Below are 18978 nucleotides of genomic sequence, written 5' to 3'. Positions count from 1 at the left end.
CTGTGCAGCAAGCTCACCACAGAACTCAGAGTGCTTTATTTTTAGAAGGCAAGGTCTTCAGGCAAACAAGTCACCACCAAGGAAAAGTATTCCCTGTGGTAAACTTCACAAAATCAAAGAGGCAATGCCTTTTCTCTGGGACCTTTAGCTTCTTGGTCTTTGTTTTATTTCACTGGCATGAAGCCTCATAAGTTTTCATTCTAGTTTTCAATCCTCTTCTTGGAAATTCATGGTTAAGGAGAAAATAAAATACGTGTCATTTTCCAGTTTCTCCTTTCAGAACTTGGAGGCATCAGGAAAGCTTTCCCATCCCTCTTAAAAGTAAAATTTGGGGTTCCCCCGCCTCTCTCTCAACATGAAGAAACTGAAGATTTTGTTTTCATTTGAAAGAATGTTTAGTACAAGGACAATCCAGAGCTCTGTTTCCGCTCTCTCCTTCTCTGGTTGCTATTCTGGGAATGCAATACTATCCATCTGTAAAACTGCACATGGATTCCAGCTGCAGCCCCAGCTGCTGTGGTTTGTTCTCCCCATTTTATGTTTTGTTTTGCTGTTTTTGAAACTGTGAGGGAGACTTGCTTTTGGTTATCTCCAACCTTTGCTCCCCATATTTTAATATGTACTCATATGCACATTACTTACTTACTAAATTAAAATATATATGGTCTCTGTAGGTAATAGGAACACTAAAAAATAGGTTATTATTGCATGATTTAGTTAGCTAGCCAATTCCAGGAAATCTTCTATCTTCACTAAGTAAGCATCCCAGATCATTTCTAAGCACCATATAAATAGCTCACATGTATTAAAAGTCCAGTGTGTCCAGACATCATATCTAGGGGCTTTCTACAGACATACTCAGCTCTTTCTCTAGATAAGCTTATGTGTAAAGCAGCTGTGCTGTGGTCATTATTTTATAGATAATGGGACAGTAAATCTGAGAGTCAGGAGTAGGTGGAACTATAGGGAGTGAAACCACACAGCTGTGCTTATGCCAGCCTTTTGTACATCATGAGTGTACTTTGCCCTATCCAATTTCTGTGACAGACTCTGTGACATCATGGGCAGAAGGGAAAATGAGCTTTAAGGCAACACTAGAGGAGGTTGAGGCAAGGGAGGCCGAATCTTGCTGATGTTCCAAAGCCAACTTTTCATGTTCTAGAAGCAAACACCTCCTCAAAGATCAATAAGTATAGCTCTAAAATGGTTCTTGTTGCTTTTTATACAGTTCCTCTAAGAACCTGATGCCACCTATCACCTGACCAAACAAATGCCTAGTCATAACACATTTTATTCCTACTATAATATTTTTTAAAGGGAAATGAAATGTTTCTTAAACCTGAAAATTTCTTTTTTTCCCCTAAGTGGCAAAGAGAATACCAAACCTAACAGAATGGAATAAAACAAAATTAACACAAGAGAACAAATTAAATAAAATACCGCCATTTTCCCCAACATAGCATCAATGGGTAGACCAGCAATTTTCTCAATATATACACGTACATTTTAGTATATTATCTTCATGATACTACCAACGAAGAGTACACTGAATTTTAAGCACATCTTAAAAAGGACATGATGTTTCACATTGCAGATGAGGAAGTGTTGGCCTTCCCCAGCCTTGTCTCTGCTTTTCCTCCTCTTCCTCTTTCACAAAGATGGGGCTATGACAAAGTGTTGTGAGCCTCCAGACTTTTTTTTTTTTTAAAAATGGCTAACACAAACTAACAAATAGGTAGAAGAGATAGACAAATGCTCTGTCCTTTGACCCCAATTTACAGTGTGGTAGTTTGCCCTCCTATTTGCTTCTGCCCATTCTGGTTCCCTACCTGTTCATTCAACAATAGTCTAAGCAAAGAACTTCTCCTATGTTCCTCTACCCCTACCCTTACTAACTTTTATTCCTATGCCATGCTTACATGGCCCAACTTCTCAATTTCCCATAAGCTATTTAAAATGTGGCTTTTACACAGCCTTCTCCAAGAACCCATTCGCAGGTCTTCTAGGTCATGACTATACCTTTGCTCAGTGTCTGATGAGATTTGATACTACATTCCTTGATTTTGTTTATCTTCTGTCCTCTGTCCTCCACCTTCTAGACTCCTGTTTTCTCTATTGCCTTTGATATAGAAGCTTCCTAAAACTCATCTTTCCTCTCCTATCTCTCTGTCTCTCTCTCTCTTCTCTCTCTCTCTTTCTCTTTCCTCCTCCCCCCTCTCTGTGTGTGACATTAATCTACAGCAAAAATTATATCATCTGTTTCATAATGCTATCAAATTTCATATCTTAGCAGAATGGAGAATCTGCCCACAGAAGCATTCAGAACTAATCTGCTAAACCTGTCCAAGGAAGTGATGTTGCCCTTCAGTTTTTCCTGCTTTTTAAAAATTCAGTAACTTAGACTGACTATAGTTAAAGACAGCTGGACATTCACTAGTTGCAAAATCCATCTGATCATCAACCATTATTACTTCATATAGATGACTGAAAGAGATCCTTCTGCAAGAGCTTTTTTCTGTTACTTACTGGGGTATTGTCTTAAAAACGCTGCAAATCTACAGGGTATATGGCACATCTACAGAGTTGTAAACTATACAAATGTGCCACTTATATTACCATAAGTGGAAGTTCCCTGGAGGACATGGGCTAAGTTACCTAGCCATTGTCTCTCAGTTTCCACCCCTGAAAAGTGGGCACAATGGTATTTATCTTGCCTATTATAAGGATTAAGTACTTTGGCACAAAACCAAAATATTATGGGGGAGTCATAAATAGTAGCTATGATCCTAGCAGGTTAAAATTAATCTATATTTTCATTTATATTCTAATCTATAATAATCTATATTTCAATCTATATTGTCTTCTTTGCGACATGAATAATGGAGTCTTGTTGAGCTTTGAACTGAAAACTGTGTGACTGAAAATTATTTTTAAAAGGTAATATAGTAGCAAGTTGGACTTGACTTTTTGCTTTCCTCCATGACTTCTCAATCACCCAAGACCCAGCTTTTTTCTTCTCACATAGTACTTAAGGAACACCGGAGAGGCAATTGGCATACCTTCCAATTAGGGTTCTGTTTCCACTCAGCCTCTAGACTCTATGGCTTCCATTATCTCTGTAGTCCATAAAGGCTGACACCCAGACGGATAATGTAACTATGCAACAATTATGAGAATTATAGTATAGCCATGGAAGAGCTGTGTATGCTGAAATAAGGTGTCAGGACCATATGATGAAACCTGAAGCCAGTGGGGGTTTCACTAATTACAACTTTTACAGAGAAAAATGGCTACCTCTGGAAAGTTCTGTTCTCATACTCCTGGTGAGAAGGAGGTATGGTGAAAAAAATTCACGTGTCCATGCCCCATGGGAACAAAATCTGACAAGCATGGATCTGAGTTCCTAATATGGCTGAGATCTGCTTAATAAGGACATAAACAACAGCACATATGGTTAAGATTGGAATGCCCCTGGCTCCCTTTTGTTGATTTACAGTGCATGATAACCTATAAATGGGTTTGAGGCCTCAAGGGAAAACCAAAGTTAGAGAGAAGTGTGACTGTGTGAAAACAAATAAGGAAGCAGGCTCTCCTATGAGGGTGAGAATTTAATAGGGTCTCAGTCAGCAGGCAGCATGCCTTTAGACCAATGGTGAAACTATAAATCTCCTGAAAGTATGAGTGTAACCAAAGAGAAACACAACCCCCAACATTTCATATGGAAGGAGGGACCATACTAGTCCTGAATAGGGACCAGTTCCCACTAGAATATGCCTAAATCATCCATAGGACTTTTGCAAATGTGCCTTTAATAGTTGACTTCATGTGGCACTGCCTTAAAAGTGCCAAGACCACCCTAAAGAAGGAGCTAGAGAAAGTAACCAAGGAGCTAAAGAGGTCGGCAAACCTATAGGAGGATCAACAATATGAACTAACTAACCAGTTCCCCACAGAGCTGTGTCTCTAGTTGCATATGTAGCAGAGGATAGATGGCCTAGTTGGCTATCAATGGTAGGAGAGGCCCTTGGTCTTTAAGATCATATGCCCCAATACAGAGGAATGCCAGGGCCAGGAAGCAGGAGTGGGTGGGTTGGGGAGCAGGGCCAGGGAGGGTATAGGGGACTTTGGGGATAACATTTGAAATGTAAATGAAGAGAATATCTAATTTAAAAAGAGGTGAAAAAAAAGAACTAAGGATCAAAAAAAAAAAAAAAAAAAACGAACTAAGAATCAAAAAAAAAAAAAAAAAAGTGCCAAGACCAGAACCTCCACTCCTCGCCATACCCCCCATTTAAAAGCAGAATAGAAGGCCCATCTCATTCAGCAAATGCCAGTTTTGGAGGCATGGTTTAAGGAGTGAAAGGTCTTCTCTGCAGTAATGTTGTTGAGATAAGAGGGGATGCCATGCTTTGGTTCCAAGTCAGCTGAACAGGTCAAGCCAGTTAGTTACAAGAATAGAATTTTTCTCACTCCCACATCCTAATTTTACACATTTCCAACTCTTCTATAGCTAATTGTTTATGTTCCCATCACAAAGGGAAGTTTAGTACTGGATAAAGCATCTTTAAGGAAAAGGGCAGCCTCATCTGGAGACATCATTGAAACAGCAAGGAGTTCGGCAATTTATGTGTTTTCAGATACTGTCCCCTGGGTGAAGGCACTGGGCAGCACTATTACATATCTTTTGGCATGTTAGTGATGTGTAATCTACATTAGATGGAGGTGGGACAATTCACTCTAAATGAGGTTGGTATCATTCAGTCCCCACTGAATAAAATGCAGAAAGCAAGCTGACTGTCAGCAGTCACCTGTCTCCTCTTTCTTACTATAGACACCCTGTGACTGCCTGCTTCTTTTTCCTGTAACCATGTCTTGCTTGTATGATGAACAGACCCCTCCTTTCTTAAGTTCCTTATGTTGGGTTTTTGGTTGAATTTAGGAGACAAGTAATTAATGCAAATGTTGGGTTGGCCCGATTCTCAGTTGAAATGTATGGTCATATTGAACAGTAACAGAAGCATGGGTGAACAATCCAAAGGAAGACACTCTCTTTATAGCAGCATACCTCTTGTCCATCTTTGCTGACATTATCATCAGCATGCCTGGCCACAATGGAGAGGAACTGTAGGAGGCGGTGGAGGGTGTCGCAGTTGCAGGGAGGTAGAAGGTAAATGAGGAGTTGCAAGGTGCCCAGTTGTTCCTCAGGCTCCAACACTACAGAAGGAAGAGAGAGGTACTCTAAGTAAGACCAAGAGGAGCTGACACTGTTTGGGCACTGAGGACAGTTTTCCTTTCTGCTACATTAAGAAAGAGGTTACCTAGGCCAGCCCCACTCAGTGTCTCCACAATTTTTTCCTACTACTTTAGTAGAAGAGCTACAAAACCCTATGAAAAATATAGAGACAAGGTTGACATCTAGGTAAATCGTGAAAAAGTTAATACCATTTGCCTTATTTCCATTACCAAACTTTTCCCTATTCATTACTCAGACTAACTTAGTGGGCTTTAGTGCACACAGATAAATACCTACTAAGTGTGGTTGGGAATTGGTTAATGTTCCAAGATCTTTTATAATGTATTTAAGGGTCTTTGTTCTTCTTATACAAGGAACAATATACAAGAAACAGACTTTTCTTGGCCACACCCAAGACATTTATGTCTTCTTTGTCAGCCACAATCTCATCAGAATTGCTGTCTTGAAAGAAGGGATGTATGAAGGATAACACATCTCTGGTACTGCCCTTTTCCTCCCCATCCTTTCTCCTTATCTGGTGTCTGTGTGCATAGCCAGATACAGCTATTTTGAAAGCAGGGGTAGTGACTGAACTGTGTCATTTTGCTTCCACTGAAATGCTCACTGCTCTCTTACTCTGAATTCTTTGGCTCCCTCCTTCCTCATATCAGAAGCCATGATTCATTTTTAGGCACTGACTCAATGCAAACTCTTGCCAGTACTTCAAAGCATCAACTTATAGGACTTTCTACTTTCCTGGGGTAATTTGAAAACATCTGAAATTCTTCTTGGCTTTTCCCATTTGTTTTAGTCCAGCTTTCTTCTTAGTAGTTCTCCCTAGGGTTTATCTCAGAAAATTCCCCAAATAGCCCATTCATTAGAGACCAATAAAGGCAAAACCAGTTATCGGAAAACACATGAAGAAGATTTTCATGAGTGAGCTGGACACCCTGGTATTCCAGAATACTTTCCCGCAAATCTGGTTCTATTACGTACGGAGAGTGTTGATAAATGCAGTGTATAGCTCCCTTGTGAGAAGGGGGTCAGGCATGTCTCTAAGGAACTCCTTTAACAAGGCTGCCACATCGTGAACACTATGCTCCTCTTCCAGACAGACATCAACCCCACGGTCAAATTCTTCACGCAACTGAAAAATCAATGGTACAAGAGACAGTTATATAAGATTCATAAGGCTAATTTAACAAGAAGAGTCATGTAGCAATGATATCTTAGAACCGTCTAATCTTAGTGTTCAGTGTTTGTCAAAGAGAAGTATTTTCATGGACAGTGTCTGGCATTAAGTCTCCATAGGACAAAAAAAAAAGTAAAAGAAAGTAAGCTATAGACTTTATTCATATTAGTTATGAATACCTATCTATATATATCTTTATAAATATGAATGTGTTATTACAAAAGTCATTGTGTATGTGTTATCAGTGATATTTTCAGGGAAGTAGGTAATAATAATCAGGAAGTTGTAAGTAAGGGCTGAGGGTTAAAAGAGAATTTAGGTCAAGTGTAAATGTGAGAGAACTATTACACAACACTTGGGCATGTCACCAAACAGATCATATTGGAATTTGGATAGTTTACTAGAATACCAACAAAAAATTCAAGATTATTTGACAAGTCATAAAACTAATAATGTAGATGAGATATGAATGATGAAGGCTTAATAGGTCGCACATTGAAATAAAACTTATCTCTAGTTTATTAGCGTAGCTTTCTGAGCAGTTAACAGAAAGATTCTTTGCCTCAATTACTATACAAAGCCTCTTAACATGGATAGCAGCACAAAAACATGGTAACAATGTGACAGAAATGATAATAATATTATGCTCTGCTTTTCATCTCTGACAGCTTGGTGTCCCTTATGCATTGTTCTCTGTCATTCATTCATTCATTCATTCACTCATTCATTCATTCATTCATTCATTCTTCCATCTAGGATTCATTACATTTTGCTGGATTTCAAGCCCTATTATAGGTCCTCAAAGTACATTTGTAAATAAAGAGACAAAGTCCTTATGCCTCCTTGATTTGGTAGACTAGTAGAGATACAAGGTAAGCTGGTAACAGCACAAATGACAAGTCCTTACTTTAAACATTCATATGCCCCGCCTTCCCTCTGTGGGTACAGGAGATATAGAGGTCAGGGAATGATGTTGGGTGTTTTCCTTTATCACTGAAATTCTTACTCCCTTTAGACAAACTCATTCACTGAATTGAACCTGGAGAGTTTGGCATTTTGTTGCAATAAGCTAGGAGGCCACTGAGCTCAAGGGATCCTCTGTCTGTGCTTATGCTTGTGTACCCCTAGTGCTGAGGTTATACACATATGGCCATACCATGCTTTTTATGTGGGTGCTGGGGATCTGAACTCCAGCCCTCCTGCTTACACACCAAGAGCCATTTCCCAAGCCCTTGCTCTTTTTGAAAAAAAAAAGTTCAGGGTATGGAGAAGTAGCATAAAAACATAAAATAGTGACTTAAAGCATATGTCATACTCAAATATAGTCCTAAGTTACCACTAATTGCATCTCATTGAGTGAGTAATTCTTAAGTAAATCCCTGCACAAAGACTTTTCACCATTTTTATGCATCCAAAATTGTTAAAGAATAATTTCTGGCAATCATCATCTGTCTACCTGGTAAAAATACTCATCACTGTCCTCAACTGCTCATTTATTCAAGACAACTTTACATCAGCATTTACAAGACAGCCAGAATGAAGAGGATGCCCATAGCACTACTGCAATTAAGATAGTTGAGGTACACCATGATACTGTCTGAACACACACATATCACACACACACATATCACACACACACACACACACACACACACCTACCCAACCCCCAGGAGAGAGAGAGTATGAGAGATGGCAGAAAGGTGAGCAGTAGAAAGAATTTAGTGAATCATGTTATCTTGAATCAAATTTCTAAATCTCTATAAGGCTACAGAAAAGAGCCTTTACCTATAAGAAAGGGTGAAGAGGACTACAGCTGGATAGGTTATTCAATGAGACATTATTAATAAAGGTATTCCTTAAATTTACATAGGTGTGAGGCCTAGAAGATGTTGCTGAACAATTAATTTTCCATTTTACAAGTGTGGGGGTTAAATGTTAAATGTTCATTCATCTTGTGTGATTATTAAAAATACAAATAAACCAGTCAGGAAAAAAGAAAAACCTTTATCTTAACAATGAAAAGGTACATGATAGGGTATTTACTTCAACATATGAATAAATAATTTTTAGCTTCATCCAACTGAAATTTTTACTTGGCTTAGCTTTTAAATTGTGTTCCTTATTTCCTTCTCTTGCAATCAATAGGAGAAAACAGAATTATAACTGCCCTTTGTCAGCAAATGAGTTGTGCTAAAGAATGGCTTGCCTTTTATAAAGCCATCATAACCCCAAATACCTTTCTGATCAAAAGAAGATTTCTTTAACAATCTAATATCAAATTTCCACCACAAGAATGTAGTGTGAGACTGGAAAAAATAAGGAATAGTCTTATCATAAAAAATGAACCATGGACCAATGCTTCCATAGAGTCTTATAAAGCATTTATTTCTGCAAAAGTAATGGCATAAATGTAGCATCAGAGTGGATAAGAAAGTATAAGGCATTTTCCTATCATATTTTGGTAAAATTGGCCAATACCATGTTATTTTCTATTTATTACCACTTCCTGATTAGTTAGGCATCTTTTGAGTCTCCCATTTTCCTGCTTCAGAGACATTTTTATCAAATAGTTTCCTTTAGTTAAGCACAGAATGGACATATCCAGACATTTTCTTTCAGTTGTTTCATCCCAACTCCATCTTTCCAAGCTTCTGAGTGGTGTTTCATCTCCTGGGTCTTAATTATATTATAGTTGGCAAGAGGGTAAGGAAAAGATCATCAGAAGAGAATCTATATAAATTTGAACTTTCTATCTAGTAATTCCATGAAATGTCATCTAAATCAGAGAACATTCAGTGTTCACTTACTTGTCTTACTCTCTTCTTTGAGCTTCCAACTCGGAATATCCCCACTGTCTGGAGGCCTATAAATAAGCAAATAAAATCAAAATTCTTTTCTTTTTATGCTTGAGATTCTAAATAAAATCAATGTAGACACAGTGCTGAATGTTTGCCCAGAGCTGTGACCTGCAGACCAGCAGTGACTGCACAGTATTCAGTGACGTCCTATTCATCTTCTCCAGATACATAGTTCGACCTTTAAACATCAGAGTTATTTTCCACTAAATGAGATGATATTTTCCCCTGTGTGATTATTGATGTTATAGGTCAGAGAGATCTTTATTGGCAACAGCCCTAAAATTATGCATATATATCATGGGTCTAAAATGATAAAATATGTAAACAAAGATACGCACACAGGGTGGTTCAGAATAGGACTATAAGAGAAAGCAAGCTTATGAACTTGGAGTTAATTTGGGTATCTAATTTGGGATGTACTATCCTGCATCCATTTTAAATGACATTTACAAGAAAATTGTATATACATAAAAACTCTGTCTTACCATCAAAGGAGAGCAGTGGCATTCTCTGTATATATCTATGTATCTATGTATCTATCTACCTATATCATCTGTATATCATCTATCTATACCTATCTGAAGGTATCCTCTACATATACCTGCATGCACATGTTATACAAGGATAACCTCAGACCCACACAAAGATATAAAATAAAGTATAATAAAATCTCTTTAAAAATTTGATCTTCAAATAATCCAACAATCTCACTAGCACAAATTGGAAATTTCAGCAATAGTCATTTAATGGAATTGAGTTTTCAGGCAATAGCCACATCAGGTTCACAAATTGTGAATCTTAATCTGTGTTTTCTTCTTCCACTATTTTTTCAAAATCCCTACAATATTGATCTGGTGAAGAAATAGTATTGAGTTACCCTTGGAGATATTCCCACTGTCTAGATTTGAATATTTTATGATGCCATTTATATGGGTCCCTTCTTCCCTTAACTCCCCAATAACATGAGAGTTAAATAAAGCACAGGGTTTTAATGGCCAGGTGTGATTATCAGGGGTAAGAATATTATATAAGATATATCATAGTCTTCCTTCAGAAACACAGGTGTTTCTCCATTTTTTTTTCTTTCTTTTCGATGCAGGGTATCACTATGTGGACCAGGCTGATCTCTAACTCCCAAAGATCCACCAATCTCTGCCTCCTCAATGCTGGAATTAAAAGCATATGACCCCATAGGTGGCTTCCATTTTCTTGAGGACACTTCATCATCACTATTGAGGAGTATCATCTAACTTTTTTTTTAATTTTTACTGTTAGTCCATTTTCTCTTCATAATCAGGTATGACAGTGGTGCTAGATTGCAAGTGCTAGTGGTCATTTGAAATCATATGAAAATAGTTGATCTAAGAGTATAGTTAGTAAATAGGGAGCCCTCATAGTATTACTTGAATCTTGCATTCAGACTCTCAGCATATAAATAAGGCTTGCAGGGTATTGGATCAGGCAGGGGGACATTCTTTTTAATCTACTTTCACCTGATTTTCTTTCATCTGTGACTGAAAGAATTATCACTAGTACAATATATCCTTAAATGGAAAAATTTTAAATGTTATAGCCTTACTTCTTTCTGTCCAGAAACAATAATGTAAATGTTTGGTGGGTTTCTTCATAGGGCCTTTATGTACGTCGTAGGCATTCTGTATGTATCATTTACATTAATATTAATTATTTTATTATTACATGGTATCAATGATTCTTGATTTATCTCAAAATAATAATTTTCTTTGCATTTTGATATTAAGTATTACCACCTTTATTTTATGTGCTTATTTTGCCTCCATACATATGTGGCACCACTTCCTTGGTATCTGGAAAGACCAGAAGAGGTAGTCACATCTTATGAACCTGGAGTTTAGGATGGCTGTGAGCTACATTGTGGGAACTGGCAACAATTGATCCCAGATTCTCTGTAATAGCAGCATATGCTCTTACTACTGAGCATCTACCGAGCCATCTCTCCAACCCTAAGTATTAACCCTTTTTAGTTGGATTTCCAAGGGATTTTTACTTTTTACTTTTTTTTTTTTTTTTTTTTTTGGAAATACAACATAGCATAAACATCTCATTTATCAGTTATGTTTCCTAAAAGTGTCATTCTGAATTTCCAGATGATTTGAGAGAATTGTATCATGTGGCTGGTTACTGCTGATTTACATGTGTACTAAGGACACTTTGCTTGGGGGTAAGGAGTCTACTCCATTTCCTTATTACTGTTATTAATTTGCTTCCTAACTGAGACCAACACCCAACCTAATTTATATTTCCTGCTTCTTTGGGAAACTTAGAAATGAGACTCAATCCAGAATAGGATACAGCACCATATTTTTTCCTCTATAAAATGATGTTTGTACTGATTTAATTAGTGCATACAGAATACTTATAATAATCTGGTATGTGCTTTTATTTATAGAAAGACAAGTTATGAATTGACTCAATGACTCTTCTCTATGCAAAATAGAAAACATAACATGTCAATTTATAAATATTGTCTTCAGCTAAGTTTATATTTCTTATTCTTTGATGGCTTCTGAATACCTGAATTTCTATAAACTCAAGATATCATGGGGAAGCTGTCATACAGGTAGGACTGTTCATCTAGGTAGATTTCCCCAACTATTCAGAAGTGCCTATTTCTGAGATTATTCCTTCAATCATAACAATTTCCTACTGGGTAATAATTCTTGTGTGCCTTAATCAATTCTAATATGTTTTGATTTTTGAATTGCATTTAATTTTTAAAGGTAGAACAAATGACCGCCTTTGGATAGATAATGCTTTTTTTTCCTTTCATAAACTTACAACGATTTTCCTCGCAGACACAACCATAGTTTAGCTATTGCATAACCAGGACTTAAGTCAGTCACTGAAAAAGAAAAGGGTAGACACTGAAGAAGATATTGATTTCACAAAGAACTGTGACTTTGCTGATTCCTGTCCCAGGAACTGATGTGACCATCTTTCTTTTGTTTTCATCAGAAACTGAAATGGAAACTAGACCCAGAAGTACCTGAATCTCAGGCTTAGAGATGTCATGAAATGAGGACAGGCACAATAAACAGTGGGTCTGACCCCGAACTCAGTCTGAATCCCAAAATCATCTAACTCCCAATTAATCTTTTGGCTGTCCTTTGGAAGCTTCTAGAAAATTGAGATGCTTAAGGAAATTTGAATTAAGGATAGAGAAGTCATTTAAAATGAATAAGTGAAGCATGGTTGGGTACATAAATGTAGATGGAGCTAATAAAAATTATCAAGAACAATTTTGGAGAGGGTGGGAAAATGGTCTTTGATAAATATTTAAAAGACTAAAGTGACACATGTCCTCTACTAGGTATTTCAAAATCAAGCAAATAAAGTATTATGGAAGAAATGATTTTTAAAGTGGTGTTTGTCTTATTTTGTTTTGAGACAGGGTCATATAGTAAGATAAAAACAACATCTAAAATACTATACAAAGCCCTTTACTTTTTGAAGGGTGTTTTTCTTTGTTTGTTTTTTGAGACAGGGTTTCTCTGTATAGCCCTGGTTATCCTGGAACTCACTTTGTAGACCAGGCTGGCCTCAAACTCAGAAATCCGCCTGCCTCTAACTCCCAAGTGCTAGGTAGGATTAAAGGTATGTGCCACCACTACCTGGCCTTTTTGAAGTTTTAAAGTTTGGCATTTTTGCTATTTGTTTGGAGTATTCAAGTCAATATCTATTTGAATTTGAATGTGTATCCTATTATTCTATATTCATCTGATAGAAATACTATGAGCACCTGGAATACAGACAGAACCTTGCATAGTTGATCATCTTAAGTCTTACCTTTAGGTCAAAACTATATATCAAATATTCTCTTCTGTAAATAAAACCTAATGTTTAAATATATTTATTTAAGTCATTTCTTTATCCAGTGATTTTTACACATACTGACTTGATTAAACAATTTAAATACCTCTTTAATAGTTTTCTATGATAATCTGTTTTTATAATTAGGAAATAAATGACAATGTTCACACTTTGTTTTATACTTCCTTCTTTTCCTCTTTTTCTTTCTTTCTTGTAGGACTGAGAATTTAACCTAGGGCATTGTGCATTCTGGGGAAGTGCTACACCACTGAGAAGCATCCAAAATTCTCTTTTTAGCTTTCATTTTTAGATAGAATTTCACAAGGTTTCCCAGGCAAGCCTTGAACTCACTCTATAACACAGGAAGACACAGGAAGATCTTGAACTTGAAATTTTCCTGCCCAGCCTCCTATGTATCTGGGATTGAATGTCTATACCAAGAGGCCAAGGAAACACTTGTTCATTTTGCTTTACAAAATTATAATATGTTATCTTTAAAATAAATAAGCAATTAAGGACATTTTTCCAGGTCCATGGTGTGTGGTAAATCTATAGCAAATAAACATGTGATGGATATCTAAATTTTAAAAACCAATTAAAGAACCATTCATCATATTAAAATCATCCTGTTAATGGGAATTAATTTGCAAAGGGATGGCTGGAGACGATAACAATAGATATTTATAAAAGGCAAAACTTTCTTTTTGCCAAAAGAAACGTAAATAAACTCAATGTCTAAGAACATGCATGTGACTGTGCTCTCTTTGAAGGATGTCTTAGTCTAGCACAAGTGATCCTTTCACTAAAATGATTACTTAGAGACTTTTGTGAGGACTATTAGGGTTGGAGGATTTCAAATAGCATCACACCTCCTAGTCTTGTTGATCCCAGTAACTTCTTAAACCAACACTTACATTGGTACACTTTATTTATCAAAGGTTTGTCTAGCACTTGCTCAAAGGAACACAAAATTGAATATAGGAATGATGCTTGGATCACTGATGGCTGATGACAAGTCTTACCATGTTTTTCCAGATGTTGACAGCAGCTGTCCACCAGCCTGGGGACCTGCCTGTAAATAGGATTCAGACTCAGCTTCTTATCTCTGGCCTTTTCTTTTTTACTCTGAGCCTCAGCAGGCAAGGAGAGTTGTAAAGCTTCTAGGAGTCGAGACTGGTTGTCATCCAGATCAGTGATGGAATCCACGGACATGGCGCCCTGGAAGTGATGCATAGACTTGAAGAAGAGGAAAGGCAACAGAAGAAAAAACATCTACCACCCAATAAAATTTCATGGAGGACCATAACTCTCAAAAGATAATTCTGCTTGATGTAGTTATTTTTTTATTGCTGATATACTTGCTTATTGCTGAAATATTAAGAGGAAAAACAAAATGCATTTTGAATGAGTTAGGAAATATCTACAACACAGGGTAAGTATTGTTAGTTAGGATTTCAATTCACAGACTTTTCCAAGTGGAAGACAAGAGATGGGAAACATATAATTAAAATATTTTGATTCAACCACTTCATTTTTTGAAACATGAAATACATACTCAATGAATGAGGTAAAGTTATAGAAGTCTTGTGAATTAAAAAAAAATCCTCAACTATGCCTCTAGGAAGTACATTTTAAACATAAGAAGATTCAAACTGGTTATTGTGGTATATGCCTGTAACCCCAGTGTATAGGAGAGTACAGCTATCCATCCTGGATGAAGAGTGTTATAGAAAGGAGTTAGCCATTAGAGTCCAGATAGGGCCTGTACAGAGAAAGGGGCATTTAGGAAGTCCACTGCCTAGGTCATAGGTTCCCCCCAAAAATCTCTATTTTAGAGTTTTTGGTGCTGCTGTTATTTGGATTTATAAACAGTCTAAGACAATTGCAGGCTTAGAAGAACAAATTCATCTGGAAAATTTAAATATTCCATAATTTTGTCAGTTTTTCCTCTATGAATCAGTCAATACCATAAAAAATATAGTAGGGTCTTGGGTCTTCCTAAACTTTGGGACAGCTCTGAAATGTTAGTAGCTGATTAAAACAATGTGAGTTATAAATGGAAGTCTGCTTGTATATTTAACTAGGGCAGTCTTCACTGATGGGAGGTAGGAAGTACTCCCAGCCCAACGCTTAAGGGAAAGGGAAAGACCTCTCAGGGATATGGTAGGAACTATGTAGTAGTTATGTATATATGTAGTAACTATGCTGCTTACCACCCAAGTGGCTTGGTAAACTCAGACTGGTAGGTTTGCAATTAACAGGCTAGGAGCCCAGAGCCTAGAATGTAGTCACTGGCACCATATCAATTCATCGTGGATTTCAACAAGACTGCATAGAATTGTACAGCTGTATTTAAGGGAACACAAATTCTATTGATGAGAAAAATTTAAATATCTCCCTGATTTTTGAAATTTTGTGGCTAATTCATTGATCCAGGTACATCCTAACAATAATAGTGAAAAAATTAACAGAAACACTGGACCCTGGCCTCAAGACTCTGCATTTAGCATAGAGGTGGTGTAATCTGCAGCTCATAAATACTTTATAAAGTTTATGTTCAAGAACTACATACCTGAGTTACAGAACAAAATGGTCAAAGCAATTTTCATAATGTTTAAAATAATTTTATGGATTTGTATTTTGGCATATTCATAGCTAACCTTGTATGCATGTGTCCCAAGATTGCAGAGTATACTTGTCTGATTGAGCAGAAAGTCTAGCAAGATAGTAGGAGACAACAAATTACCAGCATCAATGTCAGTAGTGCTGAATATTTGGGTACAAAGTTAACCAGGAGGGAAGGGGAGTGTTAGATGCCACATGGACACTACTGGTTATTCCCTAGTGCAAGAGATCTATAATGTGTCCAGTTTTCATGGTGGAAGAGATTCAAAGGTCAACCTTATTCATTTTCAATTTTTGCAGAATCAGAGGAGATCCTGACCAACTCACCCTTCTCCTGGCCCGAGGAGCTGGTTCTGGAGTATTCGGTGATGTAGACTCATTTGGTGTTTCTGAGGTTGAGCTGAGAGATGAGTTACTGCTTGAGAGTTCTTTGTTTTGTTTTTTATTCCCAAATGGGAGGAGGGAAGACACAAAATCCGATGATGCATCCTTCTGCTCCTCCCTCTGCAAGTCTTGCTTCAGTTTATATGCCCGGTCATTAGCAATGACTTGGGATAAGGGCATTCCAAATGCCTGTGGGATGAATTCTGCAAGGAAAAAAAAATCAAATATTTATGTTTATGGAAGGTCCATCCAGACAGGAGAGCATGTTCATTCATAGCTCATCCAGAAAAGCAGACAGACCTAGTCAAATTATTGCTTTCCAACCAATTGATTCATCAATCAGCATACTGGAATGACTTTGTATTGTTGAGCAGTGAAAGATGCGAGTAAGTACAAATACACATTTTAGAAATGTAGGTCTCTAATATTCTTCAGGTACTCAAGTCTGTTTGAAAGGAAATAATTTTACTAAGAAGTGTGACGTTTGAGCAGGATATAAACAGTGCTTCATGCTCACAAGCATACAACTATATAAACTGTTACTCTTCAATTTATATGCTTTAGAAGTTTTTGAAGGCATAAGAAAACCACAACAAACACTGATTGACACCTACTATTTGCTATGTCAAGTTTCACAATTTGGGGGGTGGGTTGATGGGTGTGTGCTGTAAAGGATCTCAGGTACTTTTTCAGGAGGGCTTCTGAGGTTGAGAGGAGATGTGCAGAATCAGACGTAAATAATTATAAGATATTGACTCTCATGTGAATAATAGAGAAATGAATGAATTCTCAGTTGAAAATCAGTCGATATTAAGGTATACCATAAGGCAATGTAGGAAATAATGACCTAAGGATTAGAAATGCAATTCGGAACACTTTAAGAAGTTTGCTTTTTCTCCCTTTTAATCCTGTGTCCCTACCTCCTACTGTTACCCACTGGGTTACAGCAGTCCCTTTATGATCTATACGAAAAGTTGATGATCACATGCAGAAGTGGACTTGTCCATAATATAGCTTGTAGGAGTCCCAGAATACATTTGGAATTCTTTACTAGGGATCATTTGGGAAAGAGGCACAGTAGAGAACTCTTTGGCTTCATTTGGCAATATATATATACAGTTATTGTCTATCAATCCATGTGCATTCATGTACCCAGAGATAAACAATTTATTAGTAGCATTTTAGATTTATATGGAAAGTATTAATATTCAATTAAGTACATTATTCTTGTTAGACTCAAAATTACATCTCTTAGCAGCCTCAGCAAATTGGAACCTAGGAGAGCCCTGTTTTTTTTTTTTTTTTGTTTTGTTTTTTTTAAGCCCTGCAATTGAAACTGCAATGATCAAGGGAAAATAACTCTAAGGTTATTTGTTCTTTTAGCAAAAAGCTAACATTAAACCAGGTGGAAAGAGCCTTTAAAAGGTTTTCCTGCTTGATCCATGGTAACATTTTAAACTAGGCTAATAGCCAAGTCTCCATTAAGAACAGAAATGGTACTTGAAAGTCGTATACCTCTGATCCCATCAAAAGGTGCAACTTGTTTTGAAGTAAAATATCCTAAGTTCATCTGGGGATTTTTTTCCAAAGAGCTTGCTCTATCAGTGAACTATGGGGCATATGCCAATCAAAAGTGTTATGCCTTTCTTTTTTGAGGTAAGACTATTACTACATAACTATCACCAACAAAACTAGAGGCAAAGATCAGTGTGTACTTGGAGGATTTCGTATAATAAGCAGATATTCTTCACAAAGTTTGGACAGCCACATAGAACATGCAGGTATGACTTGGGAATGGAAACAACAAAGAGGATTTTGATATAGATCATGTGACATGGGTCTGTTAATGTAGGCATGACAGAGACTTGTTCTACAACGGGAGCTCTCATAAACATTTTTCCATTTAAGGAAACCCAATCAGACTTACTTAGTGATTTCTAGTATCTTTGTAAAGAAAGGCATTTTACTTTGGAGCCTACAGTTTGTCTACTTGTAGGTGTGTGCATGTGCATGCCAGTGTTCACAGAGGCCAGAAGAGTGCATTGGATCATCTGGAGCTGGATTTACATGTAGTTGTGAGCCACCATGTGGGCTATGGAAACTGGAATTGAATCTTCTGAAAGAGCAGTTCATGCTCTTAACCACGGAGCTTCTCTCCAGCTCTACTAATCTAATGTTTTTAGTATCTAAAAGTATATCACTGTGTTTGTAAATTGTAATAATTGAATACAAATTAAACAAGAAACAATTCACGTCATTTTCTCCTGATATTTACTCTTCCCTTGATCTCATTTGAAAGATATAGCATTAACTGACCCCAAAAACTCCATCAGAGAACTCCTAAACTTGATAAACAACTTCAGCAAAGTAGCTGGATATAAAATTAACTCAAACAAATCAGTGGCCTTCCTCTACACAAAGGATAAACAGGCTGAGAAATAAACTAGTGAAACAACACCCTTCAAAATAGTCACAAATAATATAAAATACCTTGGTCTGACTTTAAATAAGCAAGTGAGAGATCTGTATGATAAAAAAAACTTCAAGTCTCTGAAGAAATAAATCAAAGAAGATCTCAAAAGATGGAAAGATTTCCCATGCTCATGGATTGGCAGGATTAATATAGTAAAAATGGCCATCTTGCCAAAAGCAATCTACAGATTCAGTGCAATCCCCATCAAAATTCCAGCTCAATTTTTCATAGACTTAGAAAGAGCAATTTGGAAATTCATAGACTTAGAAAGAGCAATTTGGAAATTCATTTGGAATAACAAAAAACCCAGGATAGCAAAAACAATTTTCAACAATAAAAGAACTTCTGAGGGAATCACCATCCC

General features: G+C 36.9%; 1 protein-coding gene across 7 annotated transcripts in view; it reads right to left on the bottom strand.

The window, feature by feature from the left end:
* Nucleotides 1-18978, bottom strand: part of Arhgap6 (Rho GTPase activating protein 6) — a 509347-nt gene that overhangs the window by 41575 nt on the left and 448794 nt on the right. For all 7 annotated transcript variants that reach the window (XR_003952996.1, NR_109847.1, XM_006528694.1 and 4 more), the window contains 5 exons: nucleotides 16085-16344; nucleotides 14155-14350; nucleotides 9233-9288; nucleotides 6230-6380; nucleotides 5066-5214 (listed from right to left, as the gene is read on the bottom strand). Coding sequence is in view for 5 of the 7 variants with exons in the window: in XM_006528694.1 (XP_006528757.1) it covers nucleotides 5066-5214; nucleotides 6230-6380; nucleotides 9233-9288; nucleotides 14155-14350; nucleotides 16085-16344 (812 nt within the window). In the remaining 2 variants the exon portion in view is untranslated. The remainder of the gene's footprint in view (nucleotides 1-5065; nucleotides 5215-6229; nucleotides 6381-9232; nucleotides 9289-14154; nucleotides 14351-16084; nucleotides 16345-18978) is intronic.

The sequence above is a fragment of the Mus musculus genome, chromosome X (genome assembly GCF_000001635.26).
Source record: "Mus musculus strain C57BL/6J chromosome X, GRCm38.p6 C57BL/6J".
Lineage (NCBI taxonomy): Eukaryota > Metazoa > Chordata > Mammalia > Rodentia > Muridae > Mus > Mus musculus.
Note: the sequence above shows the minus strand (reverse complement) of the source record. Positions and strands in the feature narration are given on the sequence as shown.